The 22,784-nt window shown below is 41.8% G+C and overlaps 2 protein-coding genes across 5 annotated transcripts; one reads left to right on the forward strand and one right to left on the reverse strand.

The window, feature by feature from the left end:
• The first annotated feature begins 1,357 nt into the window (after positions 1 to 1,357).
• On the forward strand, positions 1,358 to 16,264 carry sgsm1b (small G protein signaling modulator 1b). Of its 2 annotated transcripts, XM_033647446.2 has the most exons (25): positions 1,358 to 1,532; positions 1,637 to 1,680; positions 3,904 to 3,979; positions 4,822 to 4,984; positions 5,200 to 5,352; positions 5,660 to 5,727; positions 6,183 to 6,325; positions 6,419 to 6,550; positions 6,718 to 6,842; positions 6,927 to 6,994; positions 7,075 to 7,238; positions 7,339 to 7,468; positions 7,902 to 8,028; positions 8,113 to 8,177; positions 8,279 to 8,424; positions 9,263 to 9,391; positions 9,488 to 9,661; positions 9,803 to 9,874; positions 10,587 to 11,837; positions 11,918 to 12,042; positions 12,120 to 12,202; positions 12,312 to 12,421; positions 12,514 to 12,610; positions 12,735 to 12,902; positions 13,838 to 16,264. In XM_033647446.2, exons 1-25 carry the CDS (start codon positions 1,526 to 1,528, stop codon positions 13,924 to 13,926), a joined length of 3,909 nt encoding a protein of 1,302 aa, XP_033503337.1. In that variant the 5' UTR covers positions 1,358 to 1,525; the 3' UTR covers positions 13,927 to 16,264. The 2 variants fall into 2 exon arrangements, with proteins under 2 accessions (XP_033503337.1, XP_033503336.1); XM_033647445.2 differs by lacking the exon at positions 1,358 to 1,532 and having other exon boundaries at positions 1,539 to 1,680.
• A 1,590-nt stretch (positions 16,265 to 17,854) lies between these two features.
• Positions 17,855 to 22,468, reverse strand: srsf9 (serine and arginine rich splicing factor 9). Of its 3 annotated transcripts, none has more exons than XM_033646136.2 (5): positions 22,335 to 22,468; positions 20,426 to 20,602; positions 20,051 to 20,238; positions 18,969 to 19,141; positions 17,855 to 18,756 (listed from the first exon to the last, which is right to left on the reverse strand). In XM_033646136.2, exons 2-5 carry the CDS (start codon positions 20,581 to 20,583, stop codon positions 18,529 to 18,531), a joined length of 747 nt encoding a protein of 248 aa, XP_033502027.1. In that variant the 5' UTR covers positions 20,584 to 20,602; positions 22,335 to 22,468; the 3' UTR covers positions 17,855 to 18,528. The 3 variants fall into 3 exon arrangements, with proteins under 3 accessions (XP_033502027.1, XP_033502028.1, XP_033502029.1); XM_033646137.2 differs by having other exon boundaries at positions 20,426 to 20,605; positions 22,335 to 22,439; XM_033646138.2 differs by having other exon boundaries at positions 20,426 to 20,625; positions 22,335 to 22,431.
• Between the last annotated feature and the right edge of the window lie 316 nt (positions 22,469 to 22,784).

Consider the following 22,784-nt stretch of genomic DNA (forward strand, 5'->3'; position numbering starts at 1 on the left):
TCAAATGCTAGTTCACGGTGAATTGCACCATTCAGTTCATCAGAGCTCACTCACTGCATCATACTGCTGATGGGGAATTTAGATTGTGCGTCCTGCAGTCTGTGCGTTCATTTATGTTGTTTATGTGAGTGGGATGAGGAAATGAGATTGTCTGGTGTCTGCAGACAATGAATGTGGCTTCTCTCTCCTTTAATTTCAGGTTGTGGCTAGTATCAGTATCATATATACTCATTGCCTCTTATCCAGTTCTTTTTTTTTAATATAATGTGGCACTGATGACCCAGTGTGACCCTGAAAGAAGCCCGGAGTAGAACAACAAATGTACTTGCCAGAATTGGCATTAGCGTCTGTGTGTTATGTATCTGTTCCTTTTATATCTGTGCGTTTCCCCTTGTATTAGTGGGCTGTCTACAGTTGAGGCGTGTGGTTTATATGTACTGTGTTTAACACCCGAGAAAGACGTGAGTATGGGTGGGTGAGAGGACAATATATAGCCAATGCTCAGATGATGTAAATGTGTCTACAGTCATGTTTTTTTCTGTACTCTTTAATTAAGGTGTATAAACCCATTGTCGTTCATGTTGCAACACATCAATGAGCATGACAGGCAAGATATAGATATACAGATACAACATCATCAAAGTAACATGAACACAATTTAATGCAATTAAGTGCAACAATGCCACAAGCTACAGCCACAGAGACTTAAATCCTGTCTCAATAAAACCCAACCATTGTGGTCTCAACCATATGCATTATTGGCATGGCCATAATGAAATACAGTATTGACAAACTTGTACAAGGTTTACAATGTAAGAGACATTAAATGGTTTACATATTACTGCACTACGTACACTATACAACTTACTATTGAGATAATATACTGTGTCTGCATGGGTAAATTTTGAGACAGTGGGCCCCTGGGCACAGATATATGCAAAAGGCCCCACCCCATAGGAGCAAGACACATGGACCTGTGTGTGGTAGGCTCATCCATGAGATGCAGTTTAACAATAAAAAATAAAGTGAATGTTAATATTTTGGCGGTGGTTGCATATGAATGTGTCATATCAAAGTGTCCCTGTTCACTTTCTGTGGTATAATTGTGATGATTAACTTAATGAGACCTTAATTAATTTGACCTGGGGCTCATTAACTGTAATTATCACATGTTTGAATCAGGCTCTGAAGATTTTCATGGATAATGTGGCTGAGAAACTTTTCATAAAAATATTTGATATCTGTATTTGACTCATTTGGCACAGTGAACAAACCTTGCATATGCCCAGGGAGTGGAGGATACGTGTGTAGGTGTTGGCGTTGCACGGCTTAATGTATAGGCTACTGTGACTTTAAAGGGGTGTTGGTTCCCTGAGAGGTAACAGACAGGTTTAATTCAGTCACACAGACCACATCGCACATCTCGGAGCCTCTCTGCCTTTATACCACTGTTGTCTTCATTGCATCCAAGAAGACATCCTCCAAGATAACCGTGCGTGTCAGCCGCTACACCCTTCCCGGAGCGATGGGAGGTACAGCCGCGGTTATTATTTTCCTGTCGTGAGCCCTGTCATCGTTTTTATTTCCCACACTGGCAGTCTGATCTGCATATTCATAATGTTTTCTCCCGTGACAGAGGCCGAGACGCGTCAGAAACTGCTGCGCAATGTGAAGAAAGAGGTTGGTTGCATTTTTTATTTCTCTCTCGCTCATCACAGTTTATGTTTACTGGCGCTGAACGCTTGGACAGTGTGTGTGTGTGTGTGTGTGTGTGTGTGTGTGTGTGTGTGTGTGTGTGTGTGTGTGTGTGTGTGTGTGTGTGTGTGCGTGCGTGCGTGCGTATGCGTGTGTGTGTGTGTGGCACCGTTCATCGGGTCTAAGCCACGACTACGCCACAGGCCTGTTTATCATCTAGCTGAGCATTTATTGTATTATATATAAGAGCGGATGCAATTAGGCTGCCGGTAAAATGATATGTTTTTGACTGTGGTTAGACTGGCGCAAGATGATGGTGACGATGGTAGTGATGATGATGATGATGACGATGATGATATAGATGATGGTGGTGATGATGCTGATTTTTTTCAGGAGGAAAAAAACTACACATTCAAGAAGCTCTGTACAGATTCATTCGTATATATCCATACAAAGCCTGTTTTTTTTCATATCCTGGAACAGTCCCCACCCCCCCTCTGAAGAAATCACTGACATCCCTCCCATGTTATTATCTAAAACTTAAAGGTGTGACCTTGGCATCTGTTTCACTGATGTTTCAGTGTTAAATTAAATGCAAAAACATCCAACCCAGACTGGGGTGATTTATTACTGAATAATGAGCCATTTGGATATTAATGGAAAATATCAGGGAGCACCCCTCACACTCATCCAAACTGCTCAGTGACTCCATGACTCCACAGGGAGAGAAAACAGGATGTTTTATTCATTGCTGAGAAAGACCGGTGCTTCCAGTCTTATCGTGTCTGTGCTCCCCCTCACCTGTGACTCATTGCCTCTCAAATATCCATGACTCTGGTGCTAGATCCTGCAGCAAGGAGGGGCTCAGCTGTGATGTATAGATTTTAAACACATCATAGAACTAAAATTATGGTCTTTCAGTATGTACGTTTTTAGCTCAGGTTGACAAAGCAGACTTTTCAGGCTCTTTATTCATATGAAGAACAGGGACATAAACAATTTTGTGGTCTACAGCCATCTTGTCTGCAATATTGTGATTCTAAAGGTCAGAAAATTCTCTTAATGTATGACAGGTCTGTTGCAATACATGTTTCTCTTGTTCTGTCAACATACAGCACAGAACTTAACATTAAATTCAGTCAGTTTTACAGTTCAATGTCACTTATCAACACACATTTTTAGGTTGTAGGAGATGACCTTTTCAAAAATGTTATGAGTTACAAATAATGTATATATGTTAACGTCAGTAAATACAATGATGCAACAAGCGACATGATGTAAAATTGTGTTCACTGAATGACAACAAGTCAGTTGAGAAAGCTGGCATTTATAAAGTTACCTCAGGTTCGGCTTGGAGACTACAAATGTAGAAAAGAAAGCCTATGTTACAAACATGGTTTTAAGATGTATGCATTTGCGTGACAGAGAGGATCTTGCATGATGCAGTGTTCAAGGGACTAAACATCAGGATATGTCTGCCATTTTTAAAAATCTGTTTGTCACAAGCTCTCCAACTTTATGAAAGTACAGTACTAAATTACAGGAGTGCCCTTTAAAGCACACAAGAAGAAATACTTGTACTCACCTGGCAGTGCCCTGTGACATTCTTCAATGATCAGTGGTAGTTTTTTTTTTTTTTAAGAACAAGAACTCCACAACATCTAGAAAAAGTAAAAAACATTTGAGACTGGAGTGATATCTCAGGGTTTCTGCGCTTTCCTCCCCATGCTCAAATTGAAGTTATGAGATGAGACAGCCGACAAAAGGACTTAATGCATGTCCATTCATTCTCTGTATGGGTCGTGGGGGGGGTGCTGGAGCCTCAGCTGACACTGGGTGAGAGGCGGGGTACACCCTGGACAAGTCGTCTGACTATCACAGTGCTGACACACACATACACTCCTACAGGCTATTTAAAGTCAGCAGTTAACCTAACCTGCATGTCTCATGAGAACTCAGAGAAAACCCACTCTTAGACGGGGAAAGTCCACACAGAAGGGCCCCAAAACTGGGGTTTGAAATTTGCTCTGTATGTTATCCTCCTAAATGTGTTGTGGGACTGTACCACTCCTTCACTGCCCGTCACAACCTCTTGTAACGTATTGCCCCATTGTTTCCTGCTGTGCGTCTCGTTTTGACTCCCTGTCACCTTATGCAACTCTGTCAGTCCGATTTGGTCTTGTCTCACCGTGTACCTTTCTCTCCTAGGTGAAACAAATTATGGAGGAGGCAGTAACGAGGAAATTTGTGCACGCCGACAGCAGCCACATCATATCCTTCTGCGGTAAATGCTTTTTTGTGATTGCATTGCACGCCGAGCCATCTTTCTCCAGCAGGGTTTCCCAAAATTCAGTGGACATGCTCAAGGCCTTTTCCATTAGCTTTAATGGTGAACATTAGGCTGCACAGGAGGGGGGTATAAAGAGGGAGACACTAGGCAAAGTAAATAAGAGAGATAGAGTCATTTTGTTTGTGCATCTTAGAAAATGCCTTTTTTTGCCTAAAATAGTTCAGCCTTTTGTATCTAATTTCAATAGTTATAGCACTGGACATGCTGTATTAGATAGTAAAGGTCACAGTAGTTGTTACAACAACAATGACATGTGCAGAGCAGATGGTTGACATGAGTTTGTGTCAAGCCATCACCTCCTACGAGTTCACTCTCACAGCACAATATGGTCCCTTACAGTCTGTTCAAGCTATGAAAGTCCTAAAAATTTCTTTTCATAATGCTATTATGTATGTCTATTTATATTTAGTGGATGGAAGGTGGATGGATAGATGGATGTGTATTAAAGTAGACTCACACCCTTCAAAGGTGTTGATACTAACCAGGAGTGAGGCATGTGTGATTCACATCCCTCATATCCTAGCAACGGAAGACAGTGTTGGGCAGTCTGTTTCTACTTGTGGCACCTGTGCCTGCTTTTAACTTGTTTTTATAAATATATATTAAGGCTAAGGTTTCACAAAGGGAAAATGATAGTGTCCTCATGAGATAAAGACAGAACTCAGGGGCACATAAAAAGACCCCACCTAAGGAAACAAAAAAAACATTGAAATGAAATAAAAAATGAAGTAAATCAAATATTGACTAATGCTCTTTGTTTGTGTATGTGTGTGCAGCTGTAGTGGAGGCCTGCATGCTTCATGGGCTCAAGCGCCGTATCGCAGGCCTGCTGTGCAGTAACAAGGTCGCAGCACTCTTTATGAAGGCGGCAAAAACCTTTTCGCCTGCTGAGGAACTCTGCAACAAGGTCCAGGAACTGGAACAGCTCATCGACAACAGGTGAGATGTTAACTTCAGCCTGTGAGAGGCCAGTGACATAAAATCATTACGTGCATTCGTTCTCTTCTTGTCTCGTATATCTCTGTCAATTGTGTCCTACTTTTATGTGCCATAATGCATCCTAATTTCTCATCCTGTCCTGTCCTATAAATGCGATTCATTCTGATGACCAATGAAGACGTGTCATATGTCAAGTTTCCTTTTCTGTTTTTCAGCAAGCAGAACAACTCCTCACTGAGTAATGACCGCAGTCGGCAGTCCAAGCTGGCCAACCTCCCCCCTCAGGCACTGAAACACCTGTGGATCCGGACTGCACTGATGGAGAAGCTCCTGGACAAGATTGTCCTTTACTTGGTGGAGAACAGCAGGTATGGCTGTAGATCATTCAATGCAATTATAAGCTACTGGCTATAGAAGATTACGTCCATTTATTACCATCATTTTGCCGTAAGCAGTTCTCTTCAAAATAATGATTCCCTAACTGATCTCAGAAACAGCTGCAGGTGTGTTTATCTTTTTTTTAAGAATCTCAAATTCAACAGTTTTCTACTTAAAGGTCATGCAAAACATTTTATTGTTCTAGCCCTAGAACATATCATGTGGTTACAGCTATATGTAAACAGGAAGTTGGGTATGATTTCCAAATCATAATGTTCTAAATATTGCTTTCTGCAGTGCCTTCTATGAGAAAGAAGCCATGCTGATGGATCCGGTGGATGGACCAATTCTTGCATCTCTATTGGGTATTTATAAAACGCACTTATCTACACATGGACCACACTTAAACAGTCCTACCTTTCTTTTGCCTTACTGTTCTAACTTTAAAGGTCCAGTGTGTAGGATTTAGGGACATCTATTGGCATAAATGGTATATAATATTCTTAACTATGTTTTCATTAGTTTAAAATCACCAGAAAAAAAAGAACTGTAGTGTTTTTATTACTTTAGAATGAGCCGTTTATATCTACGTACAGAGCAGGTTGGTGGTGCCTATTAAGGAAAGAGCACAGGGGCCCAAAATGGCCAAGAACAGACAAAGCTAACACTGGCTCTAGACAGGGCCATTCATCTTTTTTTTAGTTATCGTGTTGACCATCGTAGTTCTCCTAAATGCTTGGCACACTAGACCTTTAAGTTTATATTATTCATAACTTAAAAACATCTAAATTACTTTAAACAGATTAACCTTGTTTTACAGTGGGCCCTTGTGCTTTGGAGTACACCAAAGTTAAGACAGCAGACCACTTCTGGACGGACCCATCTGCTGACGAGCTTGTTCAGCGGCATCGCATCCACAGCAGCCACTGTCGGCAGGATTCGCCCTCCAGACGGCCTGCCCTGGTTAGATAGTGAAATAATTAATTGATTTTAATCAAATAATCAGCTATAAACTACTGTGTGTAATGCTTCTGATGTCTTCTTAACCTGTATCAGATCCAGAAGAGACAGTCCAGTGGTAGCATGGATGATCGCCCTCTCATGTGGGTGAGGGACTATGTTGAATCACTGCACCAAAACTCCAGAGCCACGCTTCTGTTTGGAAAGAACAATGTCCTGGTGCAGCCGGTGCGTTTTTATCTTTTTCTCAGTTTAATACAATAATAGTACAATCCTTCAAGAGAGACTTGTTTACTTACTGGGGAACTTGGATGCATCTGTCAACTGATATATAATCAACTTATCTTAATAGTATTGTGAACATGTGATTTGAAAGCTCTGACTTGTGTCTGCAGAGAGATGACATGGAGGCCATCCCAGGCTACCTTTCTCTCCATCAAACTGCAGACCTCATGACACTGAAATGGACGCCCAATCAGCTGATGAATGGCAATGTGGGGGAGCTGGATTCTGAGAAAAGGTTCGCCTGATAGAGCCTAATAAAAACAAATCTTGTTTTCGCACAGCTGACTCAATGGCTCCTATTCTCTCATCTGTCTTCCAGTGTTTATTGGGATTATGCCATGACAATTCGTTTGGAGGAGATTGTGTATCTCCACTGTCATCAGCAAGGTACAGAAATCCCATTTAATGTTTTAAGCACCCAAAGTAGGAGTTTTAAAAGTTATTTATTGTGTTGTGCATTTCTCCAGTGAACAGTGGTGGAACAGTAGTTTTGGTGAGCCAGGATGGGATCCAGAGACCTCCTCTACATTTCCCCAAAGGAGGCCACCTACTCCAGTTTCTCACCTGCCTGGAGACCGGCCTGCTACCTCACGGACAGCTGGACCCACCACTCTGGAATCAGAGAGGAAAGGTCAGCATTAACATAGGATAATAAAATACCTGCTGTACACTAATGCAACATTTCTTTACCTCCAGCTATGATCAGTTGTAACAATTCTCTCCATTCACAGGGAAAGGTTTTCCCCAAATTGCGAAAGAGGAGTCCACACGGCTCATGTGACTCTGTATCTGATAAGGAAGATGATGAAGCAACCGATTATGTATTTCGGATCCTCTTTCCTGGCAATCAGATGGAGTTCAGTACGTGTCCTTAATCTTCCTGCTCTGCCTGCCTGAGCTAATCTAATAAAACATCATCAGAGATTACATCTATGATTGCATTACTCTCTTAATACTCATTTACAGTTCTAACAATTTCACTTTAGATAAATCTGTTTCCCCATCTCATATATTCAGTGTGCAACTTTCTAATTAATTTCTCTCTAATTCAAACTGCCACATTTTGTATCTTTTTCCTGCCTATTTAGTGCCTAAGTGTTCATTTTACATTATAGTCCCATTGACAATAAGGAGACTTGATACGGACACACAATTTTTTTTAAAAAAAAAAGTTTTTCATTTTATTTGTAGGCATGCACTTTTATGTCCATATCTATGAGTATTTCATCTGGTTTTATTTAATTATAATGATGATAGTAGCAATGGGAATGATAAGGGCTATTATGCTGTGCAGTGGCCCTGGAGCTGATGGACCAGGGCGTTAACATGTGGCAACCGACACCTAGAAAGTCCTCGTGCTCCTCCTGCTCACAGAATGGCTCCTCTGATGGCTCGCTGCCTAATGGCTGTAATCAGGAAAGGTAAGTATTTCCTAGGGACAGGCTCAAATATAAATTCAGAATTAATGCATTGGACTAAATTTGCCATTTTCCCTTTCCTACCAGGGCTCCCTTAAAGCTCCTTTGTGACACCATGAAGTACCAGATAATCTCCCGTGCTTTTTATGGATGTGAGTACAAACAACTGTTGGTTAACTTTGATTCATTGTGTAATCACTTCATTCCCGATGAAGCAATAGCTCTTGTCATGATGTTTTTCTGTCCTCTCCAGGGCTTGCATACTGCCGTCATCTGTCCACAGTCCGTACCCACCTTTCTGCTCTGGTCAACACCACCATAGTGGACCCTGATGTGCCCTGTAATGCCCGAGGAGGCCTCTCTGTGGAGGTTTGGAGCCGATTCCTCAAAGACAGCTCTGTAAGTTTCACACTGAAACACCAAGCCATAGGATATATTATTTGGTTTTAATTCACTACGGTATTAAAGGGACCCCAAAATCAAAAATACATACTTTTCCTTTTATCTGTAGTTGCAGAGTTTTGGAGATATCGGCTGTAGAGTTGTCTGCCTTCTCTCCAGTATAGTGAAACTAAATGGTACACGGTTTGTGGTAGTCACAGGGCCAAAAAATAAATGTGAAAAACTCAAAAGCAATGTCTCTTTCGAGAAGTCATGACCCAGTTAATCCACAGACGTTGCCGTTAGCAGTTTTGTTTCATGTAGAAACTATTTTCTTTCTACCAAACTACTTCTACTGACCATATCACTGCACAGAAGACGCATGCGTCTGCTGCTACCTCACCAAGCACCACTGAGCTAGCTAACATTACAGCTAAGCCGAGAAGAACGGCATTAATGTTTACATCTTGCACTGTCACGACCACATGCAACCACAGACGCTTCCCTCTGCGTGGTGTGTGGTACAGTTGGAACTATACACAACAAGGTCTGCAGATTGTCTTGAGTAACTGGGTCATGATTTCTGGAAAGAGACATTTTTTGTGTGCTTTGAGCACCACAAGCCGAGTGCCATCTAGTTCCATTATATACCAAAGAAGGCAGACATCTCTACAGCTGATATCTCCAACACTCGGCTACTCAGACCAAAACAATCTAGTCTGATAAACAGCACTACAGGGAAGAGGAAATATATGTATTTTTTATTTGGAGGTGAACTGTCCCTTTAAACTGATCTATTTGGTGTAGTGTGTGATTTCAGTGTGCATTGATAAATACCAGACTTAATCTTGTTCAGGCGTATGAGGAAGAGGAGATACACAGGCTTGTGTATTTTGGTGGTGTCGATCCCTCACTACGTAAAGAGGTCTGGCCCTTCCTGTTGGGACACTACGGCTTTAACATGACTGAAAAATGCCGGCAAGAGGTATTTCTATGTGCTGCCAGACTGTAGTACTATAAGGTAGAGATATACATCACGGGGTGTGTTACAATCTTTGTTAACACAGGGTTTCTGTTTCAGATTGACGAAAAGATACGGAACATGTATGAGCAGACCATGAAAGACTGGCAGGGCTGTGAGGCCATTGTCCGTCAGAGGGAGAGAGAGAAACACGCTGAGGCCCTCGCCAGATGTTCGTCTGGAGCCAGTGTGGAAAGAGGGCCGGTGCAGCGGGACTCCACCATCAGTACAGATGCAAGTTTGACCTTTTGACATTAAATGTGCTGCATTATGTAACCATTATCACAACAGATAACACATGAAAGGGGAGATTTCTGAGCAAGCTGGCTGATAGTTGTGCTTTTGTCTCTCATGTGATGCTTCTCTCCACTGCAGTCGTCTCTAAGTAGCAGCTCAGATCCACAGAATGTCGCCTCGCAGAGTGACTCCAGCAGCAGCAGTGCACAGGTAGTTCCTCATGAGCATGAACATCACAAGAACATTTATTTTCCATGAAATAAGTGTTAGCTAGAGGCCTGCAGAGAGAGTGGTTGGAGGACCTGCTGTGGGACAGTCGAGGTGGGCTACAGGAGTGTCCCAGGGCAATCTGTGCACCGGGCACAGAGGCACCTTGTCAACAGAGGGTTGCAGGAGAGGAAAGCCACCAGAAACATGAGAGAGAGGCTGCAGAAAAAGCCTCACGGTGGCTGTGGATCAAGAGGACAGATCCATGGTGTAGTGCGCTGTTTGGACACAAGACCCAAAACACCCTGGGTTCATCACTGACGATGTTTCCTGCCTCTCATTAAAATCAAATGACTAATGTCAGCTTTATTTTTTCTCACAGTTGTATTATTACTAAAAGAATAGTGGTGCCTTCAAGGGCATGCCAAGATCTGACATTTCATAGTTCACTGGCAAAATGAGCTGAGCTGTGAGTCAAGAAGTTAAATGGGAAAGTTAAATAGTAAGGTAGATGCAGACAACATATAAAGACTAATTTGAGTTTTGTTGTTTCTTACATTAAAAAGAAGAGAGTCTACAGCCATGCTAGGCTCTGTGAGTACTGGACAAAATTTTTGACCTGATGATGGTGCAATATAATAGGTCGGAGGTGTGATTACAAATCATCCTGAGGGGTCACGTTGGAAATCATTCACCACTTTCCTTTGGTTACCAGGTATTTGGGTCGGTTGAGGCAGTGGATCAGATTGAGACTGAGCCCAGGGCTGAGGAAGGAGAAGTACAGCCCAGCAGCCCGTTGAAGGACATCACGAGTGGCACTGCAGACGCCCCGCAACTTCCCTCCTGCAGCCCGTTCTCCCCAGACCTGTCAGATCAACGCACAGTTTCAGAAAACAGCCTTCTTGTAACAGACTCAGCTGTTGGATCTGCAACCAATGAGCAGTCAGAGGAAGCATCAGAGATCTTACATGAGAAAGACAAAACTGGATCAAAGCCAGAAGGAGAGGATGTAATGGACCCAGTAGCCAAGGATGAGGTTTCAGAGACAAAGGTGGAGACAGTCTCAGAGGGTGAAGTGGTTAAGGACTGTGGAGTCAGTGAGTCGAGACAGACATCTGAATCTGAAGAAAAACCTGACGCAAAAGAAAAAGACACAGCAAATAAGCAACCTGCAGATTTAAAAGCAGTAGACACAAATACAAATTTAAGAAGTGCTCCAGAGAGCACTAATGTTCTAAAGCTAGAAAGAGAGATTCATAATGAGTATTTCCAAGCACCTCCACTCGGGCAGATCTTGACTTTTCAAGCGCACAAGAGCAAAGGTCCGGAAGTAGAGCCATTATGTCCGCCCGCAGCAGAAAAAGACACTAATCCAGAGAGTGAAAAGAAGTCTGAGATTTCTGACAAACCTGAAACAACTTCTGAAAAAACCCCATCACAAATTCCAAAGGCCTGCACCACAGAGTCAGAAAGAAAGGATGCAGAAGCAGCAGTGTGTGACTTGGCTGAAACCAAAAAAGCCGCAGAAATTCCATTTGAGAAACCTGGTTCAAACTCACCCGTCAGACAAGTCCTGAACGCTCTCCAGTCGGCGTCAAGGGGCAGCCTTTCTCTATCGTCCCACTCTCGGCAGTCTCCGGACACAGCAGATTCAGATGACTCCCCTTCTGCCCTGGAAATGGAGGACATTCCTGCAGGGACGTGCGTGACATCTGAGGATATCAAGGCCAGGCCTTTGGCGTGTCTTGCTGCACCTCCTGTCTCCCTTGCGCAACGACAGAAAATGGCTTCAGAGGACCTCGCCCCAGATCACCATCTGGACACAGCCTGTAACACCAGTCCTGAGGGCACCGACCTGGGCCTTTCTGAAGAGGAGCCTGAGATGGAAAATGTGCTCACTGAACCCGAGTCTGCAGAGGTGGGAGGCACCAAGCATGATGAATCCTCAGAAGAACAAACCTATTCTGTAAGCATTACACATAACATGCAGATATACTTCTTCTTTTCATCATGAGCACGCATTAACACTTAATTATATTTTTGTAGCAAGAAACACTGGACATGTATTTGATTAATTTGCATCGCATCGACAAAGACGTCAGACGTTGTGACAGAGCGTATTGGTACTTCACTCCTGAGAACCTGGAGAAGCTGCGTAACATCATGTGCAGGTAAATGTGTCGCCATGGCAAATATCTCTAATGTTTGTCTAACCCAAGTGAATTAAAAAAAAAGGTTATCTCTGCAGTTACGTGTGGCAGCATCTGGATACAGGTTACGTCCAGGGCATGTGTGATTTGCTGGCTCCCCTGTTGGTTATTCTGGACGATGGTCAGTGACTGTTTTACTGCAAACTCCATCAGTGTACACTTTGCTGTAATGCATGTAAAAGTGTATATAAATGGCTAAATTAGTTTTTAAATGTGTGTGTGCTTCCCAGAGGTTATGGCATTCAGCTGCTTCACTGAACTGATGAAGAGGATGAACCAGAATTTTCCTCATGGAGGTGCCATGGATTCTCACTTCGCCAATATGCGTTCTCTGATCCAGGTATGTACATATGTGCACAGCAATACATGTGCATGCATGCATGTGCAAAAAAGCTATAGTGTAATGGTAAAATTTTGTTGTTACACGGATAGATCCTGGACTCCGAGCTGTTTGAACTGATGCAGCAGAATGGAGACTACACTCACTTCTACTTCTGTTATCGCTGGTTTCTACTTGACTTCAAAAGAGGTGATGGGAAGCAAACGGAGGCATCATGATTTTGCTTGAATTGGCCCTTGAAGAGATCTGAGCATTTTACATAATGTGATAGTTACTATAATCTAAATTCTTCTTCTTCTTTTTTTCCCCATAGAAATGGTGTATGATGATGTGTTCTCCGTGTGGGAAACAATCTGGGCAGCCAAGTACACCTCCTCTGAGCACTTTGTGCTCTTCATTGCTCTGGCACTTGTGGAGATGTACAGGGACATCATCCTAGAAAATAACATGGACTTCACAGACATCATAAAGTTCTTTAATGGTAAGATGAGACAAGAGAAGTATTAATGCTACAATACAGTGCAAACTGTTTTGCCGATTGCCAACTGGCAATTTCATAATGTAGGATACTTTAAAAGTAAAACTCACTCACTCAGTCTTAAAGGTCCAGTGTGTAGGGTTTAGGGGGATATATCGGCAGAAATGGAATGTAATATAATAAATATGTTTTCTTTAGTGTATAATCACCCAAAAATAAGAATTGATGTGTTTTTGTGACCGTAGAATGAGCTGTTTATATCTACATAGGGAGCATGTCCTCATCCACAGAGTCTGCCATGTTGCGCCACTGTGTTTCTACAGTAGCCTAGAATGGACAAACCAAACGCTGGCTCTAAATTTGAAATTTTGCGTCTGCCACCGTAGTTAGCAGGCCCTCCGCAACCAACCAAAGAGCTCCAGAAAAACACTGACTTTTTAAATGAAACCAGTTTAAATAAGCATGTCTGGGTTTTTTTGGAAAGGAAGGGACCTCTGCAGATAATTTAGCTCCTGGTAAAAATGTCCTGAACATCTTGATTTTAAGTTACCAGAGAAAAAAGCAGGTGCAGGGCTTGCAGCTAAAAAGCTAGCAGCCGAAAAGCATTGGAGAAACACCGATTTGTAACGTGAAACTGCTTTATTCAGTGTTTTCACTGGTGTCAATCCCCTGTCCATTTGTTTTGAAGAAGGGACCTCTGCGGATAATTTGGCTCGCGGTAAAAACCTCCTGAACAATGAACACTGGAGGAATCCCAACCAGGTGTCCAGGCTTGGCACGTGGGTGAAGTTTCAGCTGGTTGCAATCTGCAATCCTCCCTGCGAGACTACACTAAATCCTACACACTGTACCTTTAACATAAAATATACTATTAAATATCATCAGCATTGCTAAACAATTTGCCTCTTGTAAGTTAATGACTTTCAAACTCTCCTCAGAAATGGCAGAGCGACACAATGTCCCCCAGGTCCTGATGATGGCTCGAGACCTGGTCAACAAAGTGCAGACGCTCATAGAAAACAAGTGATGCTGCTGTCCTGCTGCTGCTCCCATGTTTCTTTGTGCTGAATTGTTTCAAAAATACTGACACAACCACTTAATAGTCATGTATTCAAGAGGAATGGGAATCAGTGTTTAATGAAATGCAGCGATTGGTATGTGCTGAAAAGACAATTGGTCATTAAAACTGGCCATCATTACATAAGATAGTTGTATAACAACTTTCCAGTTTCTCCTCTCTATATTCAGGAGATGCAAATATTGCCAGTAAATTTATTTTTTGAAGTGTTATTGTTCACCCAGTGAATGTACCCTTGTTGAAACTGCTTCAGGATGTTATTTATTTTGCCTTAAATTGAGCTATTTTTTCAGGGATACAGCAACCAAATTCCTTCACCGTATTGTTCTTCTGCGAGGTTGATTTTGTTCAGTTACACCCGCCACACATCTCGTGATACACTTGAATATGTTTTCAGTATTATTATGATTATTACGTTGTATTTATTTTGCTGAAATTGTAGCTACCATGATGAAACATCTTGTAATGCACTTGAATATATTTTCAGTAATGATATCTGGCATTGTTAGATGATTTGGTTTTGTGAGAGGTACTTTAGACGAAGTTGTGTCCACGTAGCATGTGTGGTTTGCTTCTCAACAGCCATTCTGAGGACCACTTGCTGGCTTCTCTGAGGCTCGGTGGTCCTCGTCCCGTGTTTGCCTCTGATGCACAAAAGCTTGCAGGATATCCGGACCGAACCTGGGAACTCTGTACAGTCCTGCATGACTGCACACAGTCTCCATATACAGTACTGCCCTCTGGTATCAAGCTGTCATACTCTGTGCTCCTTTTATCTCAGACCTCCTCTTTGCATGATTCGCTTTTATTTCTGTGCACACTGGTTCAAACTCTCTTCTCACCTTACATGACACAATGCTGCTCAGGCTGAAGTATTCAGCATCATCAAGACAGTACAGTGCTAACAGATTCTGCTTTCTTGCAGTGCCATGATAGCTGCTGTGGTAAATTCAAATGGGGTGTGCAGTGAAGGCAGCATGCTTCCTTTACACTTCTCTTTTTCACTTTCATCTTAAGATCAGTTCCTTGGTTTTCTGTGTCTTTTTTGCCCTACCAATCTTGGCTGCCTTGTCTTCAACACGCTCTAGTTCATTTTTGTTACATGCCCAAACTTTTGGCAACAAGCCTTACAAGAAATGTTGGTATTTTTTGGGGCAAACGTGCAGTTTTCTTCATTATTACATCAAGATCCCGTGTTCATACCTGTACTCTGGACCTCTCATTCAAGGCGTGATCCAGTGTCAGATTAGCTTCGACACTTTTCCTCCGCTGCATTTTGTTTCCTGTAAAGCTAGTTTGTACCAGAAAGCACCCTCCACCTCGATGGGCTCACCTCCTTCCTTCATTTATTCATTCAAAGAGCAGTTAACTTTTGCTCAGCCTGCTGAATTTTATCTGCTGCCCTCCAGTTCCTTGGAGAGCTCTCTTTTTGGCCAGACTGCCAACCTCCTCACACAAGAGTTTCTCTTCATTGTACTGTGTATCAGTACTGCTTAGACTTTCAGAACTTCAGCTACTTTTAAATATGATTTTTCGAAGCCCTCATGAGGTTTTCACAATCTAGCAAGTACCAGAGGGTCAGGTTAATACATTTAAAGGGTCATTTAAGGGTAGCCAGTCCGTGGTATGTAGCCATTCAGATACTTTTGGTTTTATGTGTGTATGTTTACACTATTTAATTTTCTGCTGCTAATCCAATTTCATTTGTTCAGCTGAGAATGAACATTTAACGTTAGTGTTTCCATACAGAAACAATGTCCCGGAGACGCTGACGTCAATAGCTTAAATTGGTCTAAGGTTTAACAGGGCCTGTGAATCTGATCTGTTCCAACAGGTCTTGACACATAAATACAAAACTATGTACATGGCTAGATACCAGCATGTCAGAAAATATGATTTATTGGTGCCACTCACGGTTGCAAAATAGCCAAAACACACTCATGTTGGGTTCACTGTGGCTGAAATACCAGTGTTTTGATATCACTGCTAAGGTGTCTCCATATGATCTTCTAAAACATGCCTGAGTATTGCTGTTTGTGTATTGCTGTGTTTGTTGTCAGAAGATTTATTGTAAACAATGTGTTGAAAAGAAATGGACTAATTGTATAACTAAGCTAGAACATATTTATTAAATGCAATACAATGTCTGTATATGGGCTTTATCTGATTATAATGAAGAGAAAGAAGTATGCCATTGGAAATAAATATATTTTTATTTTTTTTTCTGTCTTCTCAAATTGTCACCTGGTATAATTAATTTCGTGTATTAAAAATATTATATTTTGCATCCCATGCATCCAGTGCCATCTTTGAACGACCAGATCCTTAGTATTGTTCACTTTAGGAGTGCTTTTTCCCCCCAGTTCAATCTAAAACAACACTCTCCTCTCCTTATGTAATTTGGAGGAGCTGCAGGACAAAACTCAGTCCTTATCCTGCACAAAAAAAATGCATTCCAAGGTTCAGCTGAAGCTAAAGTGAGGCTTCAAAAAGAATCCTACTTTATCTTTCCTCCACTGCTCAGAGATTGTCTGGCAAAACACAAAGAGGGAATCTCATGGCTTCATACTCGATTTGGCTGAACTGAACAAAACTTTTTAAAGGCTCTTGTGAAGTCACACAAGAGGGTTGTATTTCAACCACACTACACCCATTCTAACATTAAGATTGTATAAGATACATTTCAGGATGTGCCGTATGTTCACAGACCATTAGTGTGGGATATTTGACAGCTTACTGCACAGGTAACATACCAGCCAGGCATTTAGAGGAAGAAGATGAAAAAGGAGGAGAACTCTTAAGGACCAAAATTATCATTAAACCTATAAGCCGTGTGTCTCTTATTCACACAGCACAATACCTGAGTAGATCTAAGACTTTAAGTCTCAACCTCTGCCCCCAACAGTAAGTCATTATCCTGTTCAGCTCCCTGACATGTGAGAAACCATTTAATGGTTTTACACTATGACTTAGGCAATCACCAGGGTTGCCCATAAAGACAGATGTCAAAATAGTGTAAAAGATGAAGGTGTCAATACACAATTCTGAGATTTTGTGTACTTCATCTAGACAAAATAGAGATGTTTAAAGATACTGTTTCCATTGACTGAAATAGTTTACTTGATAGAATTCAGTGTTGTGAAAATTCAGTTCCTGAATTACATTTCTGAAATTTACCTCACTACTTCAACCATGATGTCGAAGTACTGTCATTTGTTTTCATGAGAATTGGAGATTTATTTAGGGAGATTTGATTTGCAATCAGCCGTTTACAGTACTGTCTACACTACGGCATTTTGCTGTACTCAATTTTTGACATTCAAAAATCTGGCTGGTTTGTTTGAGGAGTGCAGGCTGGGGACGCTGTGAAAAAGGTTGGTGTTAACTGAGCAAAAAAGGAGGGGATTGGTTGAAATAGTTTTATAGTTTTTGAGAAAAAACGAACTTCATAATTCCTGATTTATGGGATCTAATTCCCATCTGAACATTTTCACAGCAATTGGGGCTATTTTGGTGGAGGTTGCAAAGTCGTAGCATGTACGACATATTTCTTATTAATTTTCAAAGTTTTAAACATTAGATGGTTGCTATGGCACCACCATCAGGACAACTAGCCCATAAGGCCAGTTGATCAAGTCTGGCATAGGACCTGACTCGTGCACTGTTTTGTTAAGGCAGATTTCTTTATAGGTAGATAATTACGGTTATCAGCTTCAGGCCTGTTATCGTCCCTCCTGGCTCATTGGGGTACTTGAATAATTACTAATAACTTCTGTGCTTTTCCCACTTAATAATTTGAAATGTCTGCTGTTAATAAGGCCCTGATCTACAGCCCACTAGTTGTGCCAGGTTTTAGGTCAAGGAATGAAACAGACAGTAAAAGTTTGCTTTTTATTGGTAAAGAAAAAAACCAAAACACAACATTAGAGACGTATACAAATTAAAGTCCACCTACAGGCCGCCTCGGTCAGAGGTTCACACATTAAAAAATAATCTGACAGGTGAGGCCCACAGTAAATGTGTCACTACTTTAAAAAGGCTCATATATCTTACGTTTCAAATCAGAGTAGGATACTGATCAGCTTCACAGGTTCTTAGATTGGCAAATACTTCATACTTAAAGCTACAGAAATGCGACACACAATAAGGAGAATCTTGTCAAGAAGCAAGAAGCAGTATGACATTTAGCCTGATGGCTGCATCATCGTGTTACTTGTTTTGGACATTAGACATTACCATGTCGAGGTTTGACTTCACAACCCAGATTTCTTTATAAAAGAAACCTCCATTATGTTATATGATAATCAAATAGTTACCTCGCTAAAAATTGTTTTTAGATTCCACATAACACATATGGGTGTTTACAGAACAAAGAAAAAAGACTTTAAGGCTGTGGAGGGGAGCAGGGTATTCAGGTGATCATGACCATGGAATGTTTGTAGCAAGAAATTATGACGTATCCTATGAGGAGGCCTGGGGTTAAAAAAATAAAAATAAAAAGTAGAATTACAAAATATTTTCCCCCAATTCCTCTATAAATGGCTGGCCTTTTTACCGGTAATGACGTGGCGGTGGGCTATGGTGCTGTGGAGGGTGCCTCCTGGGGGGTGGGCTATGGCGCGACATAGCATGGCGTGGAGGTGACTGGTAGCGTGGCGGGGGAGATCCTCTGTTATGGTAGGGAGGTGAATAGCGACCCCTGGATCTGGAGCGAGAACGCGACCGATTCCAGTTGGGAGTGCCCCTCTCCTCGTAGACACGGATGTAGGCAGTCTCGCCCTAGAAAAGAAAAATGTTGGACATTTGTTCCTTTCTCCATTGACAATTTTTTCCCCTACGATGGTGAAGGCATGACCAGCCCTACTCTTTCTCCGACTGGCTACTACTTGTTGCCTATGTTGGTTAGCAACGAAGGGTGGGTCATGCCTTTGTCATCCGAGGGGGGATTAAAAAAAAAACTAATTTGGACAATTGAATCTAAAAGAACTCACTTGATGTGAACGGAACTCAGTCCGATCCAGTCTGCGCAATGCGTACTCCATGTCCTCTCTACGGAGAAACTCCACCACACCCTCTCCATCACGCTGCACATCTGCAAAACAAACATCTCCTGCCTCGCGCATATGATCCTTCAGATCCTGCCAGCTCCCAGTTGGTGGTAACCCTGGAATAGGAAAAAGACAAATGTCATCTTAGGTCCTGGTGTTACATTACTTATCACTTCAAATCATTGCAGGGACAGGTTCATCTTTTGCCCAAAGCCTAAACCCCTTGAATTAAACAAAACCTTTACTAACAGCTTTTAAGGTATTTTTTATGAACTATGAGCTAACAGCAACTGAAATTTAAAGTCTCAAATTGAATTTATTGGGTCATTTTTTTTTAGTGAATCTCAATATTTTTAAACCAGAACCCCACAGTGTTGTACTTCCAGATATCTGCTCTAGTACTACCAGTCTAATCAGGCAACTATGTACCTTAAGACTTTAAAAGGGTTGGTCTTACATAAGCACTCAATTTCTACAGCTTGTACAAGCATGCTTGTATAAACACCAGATAAATGTAGCATACAACAAAAAATTATAAACAATAACAAAATTACACCTACCAGTCACTATAGTTGATGTTTGGGATTATGCAGCCAACATGAGCACTTTCAGTTTACTGTTTTGGTTTTCAAGACATAAGGAGCTGACTTGACCTCATCCACTTAGTCCCCTTGACCTCCAGTCCGCCATGAGAGAGAGAGAACCATATCTGCCTACGACTCATGACGTCCCCTTCTAGTCCCCTTGTCCTCCAGTCCGCCATGAGAGAGAGAACCATATCTGCCTACGACTCATGACGTCCTCTACTAGTCCCTTTGTCCTCCAGTCCGCCATGAGAGAGAGAAAGATAACTGCCTACGACTCATGACGTCCTCTACTAGTCCCTTGTCCTCCAATCCGCCATGAGAGAGAAACATGTCTGCCTACGACTCTTACGTCCACCATCCTACCACTCCCTTTGACCTCCAGGATGCCGTGAGAGAGAGAGAAATATGAACTGGCTATGACTCATGACGTCGACCTACCAGACACTATGACCCGGAATTCAGATCTTCGAGTTGGGGGTCCAAATCTTCCCCTAGGTCCTCCTCCTCCTCCACCACCACCTCCCATAGGACCAAATTTAGCACCAGAGGATCGAGGATACTCCACACGCAGCTTGGAGTCTCCATATCCATATCCATTCCTTCCATAGACGGCATCGTCTGCATCCCTAAGAGAAGAGAGCAAAGAACCCCTTACCAAAGTACGCTTGTTTCACTAGCGGACATAGAGCTGGAAATGCCGTCTCCATCCATTTCCTGCTGCCAGTCACTGGAGACGATATTATACCATAAAACTTAAGGTATCCAACATGGGGAATGAGATTCGACTTGCCAAAGACCATCCCTAAAACTCACCGTGGGTCTTCAAATCGGACGAAGGCAAAAGGGATAGTGCCTCTATTATTCTTCAATTCAATGTCACGGATTTTTCCATATTTGTAGAAGAGATCCTCAATGTCTCTCTCTTGGACATCCACAGGAAGATTACCCACATAGATCCGGCCGTCCGACATGGTGATTGAGTGAGTTGCACTGCTGACACAGAATGGGGGCACCTGCGGACGTTAGTCTGTTTGCACTACTACAGGCTGTTAATTGAACAGTGAGCTCCGAGTCCTTCTTCTCCCTTAAGATCACTTCTTGCTTTCACAAATAGCTGTGGAAGTGGTCCTTATCCTAATCCTAGTTCCAATCCGAAACTTAGTCCATCCGCTTCCAATTCCTTAATTTAGACAAAAATAAAAATCTAGACCAGGGATGTGGCCATGACAGTAGCAAATGATGAGTTCAAGACAAATGGTACAGGCCCTCGGATCCAAGCCTGAAAGCTTTAAAACACAGGGTCATGAATGTCCAACAACCTTAATGAACGGTTACAGGATTATACAGCTAGAAAGTATGCACCGTGTGGAGAAAATCTACTGGCAAAATAACTCTTGAGTAACAAACTTACACCTGCTTAAATAAACACTACTTCCTCCGGTCTGTGTGTGTGTGTGTACCTCAATATGTATGGATGAGTGATGAATTAAAGGAAAAATAACATATTTTCTGATGGTTCTCATAACTCCCATAGGTTGGCAGTTAAGACTTAATGATTGTAAAGACCTAGAAAATGATTCACGTTGTTTACATACTCATTAACCCTGTGTGATCTGCATTTGTTATGGTACTCTACTGTTATTTAGCATTGCAGTGTTGTAGTGTCAGTGCCATTACCTGAATGTGTTGCATTTTTGTTTTAATATCTTTTACACGTCATTTACAAAATGTACAATGCAATGCAACACCAAACCATAGCTTTACATATTGTCATAGTTCAGCACACATCTGATAACGTCCTCGACAACGTATAATATTAATTACAACAAATTATTTATATATATAAAACTCAGACGGATTTATGGAATTCCAATATAATTTGCAGGTGTTTTTATTTTTCAGGGCAATATAAGATCAACATGGCGGACAGCGGGCTAATTATTAATAATAACGTAAATGATGGTGAACGCCTAATGGCATGTCAGATATTCAAAAATATTTCCCTTGTATAAGTATAAATTGTATATCATCAAAGATGTAATAGTCTACGGTACGTTACAACGTTAAAATAATATTGGTCTGGACTTATTTACGTTTCCGGTGCCTTGAAACTCGCGTAACGTAACAACAGTTGGTGAACCGATCAAACCTGTTATCATTAGCTGCCTGCCAGCTAAACACCGCGGTTGATAGGCTGAATATTGGATTTAACAATAACGTTAGCTTATATATAGGGAGCGTCTGGTCAACACAAGAAAATAACAGTAGTTATAAGGCAGTTAACGAGGGTGGCTGCCAGGCTTTAACCTGTTTGCCCTGGTCTAAACCTGTGTTGCACGATGGCTAAACTAGCCCGCAGCTGCTAGCTAACTTTAGCTAGCGTCAGTTATAACGATTAGATTGCTTACAGAGTACAAGCACTATATTCAATGTAACGTTACATCCTTAGTGAGCGACCATGCAACAGAAATCATTTTAACTGAACTCTTTATTTTGACACTTGTAGCTTGACAGTTGACGCCAACTTAAGACGTGCTATAGTCCAGTAATTACGATACCATAATCAGTCTCTTTGTTGATAAAGTAAGGTCAGCTAGCCGAGCTAACGAGCGTCTGCTCGGCTAAAATGCTACGATATTTGTCACACTGGAATACAAATTTTGGACAATACACATTAAATACGTGAAGTAAACAACACTTAAAATGCCAAAGGTGCGTTTACCTTTCAAAAAAAGCAAGGGCACCTTCTTTAGTCGATTTAATGCTAGCAGTTGGCACGCTGTGCTGCTTCCGTGTTAGTTAGCAACATTAGCTAGCGGCTCTGTCTCTTCTTCGACTCCGCATTTCCGGCAGACTGTAGTAAGGGTTACTGCAATGCTGCCACCCGCCGGAAAGAAGGGGAACATGTTACTGGCTTAGGCATATTTCACCCCTATAATAAAACAGTCAAGTAGGCTAGGTTTAATACTTATTTGTATCCAAAACAGTTGTAAATTGTAAGAAAACAAACCAAAAATACACTAGAAAATATTTAGCATGTTGTAAGCTACCCTGCTCCCTTTCCTGAGCCACCAGAGCAGCTAAAGCATACTAATCACACACCACAATGCCCACAGCAACTCAATCTGGTAAAAAAAAAAAAAAAACCTAAACATAACACTGAAGTCACATT

The sequence above is a fragment of the Epinephelus lanceolatus genome, chromosome 19 (assembly GCF_041903045.1).
Source record: "Epinephelus lanceolatus isolate andai-2023 chromosome 19, ASM4190304v1, whole genome shotgun sequence".
Classification (NCBI taxonomy): domain Eukaryota; kingdom Metazoa; phylum Chordata; class Actinopteri; order Perciformes; family Serranidae; genus Epinephelus; species Epinephelus lanceolatus.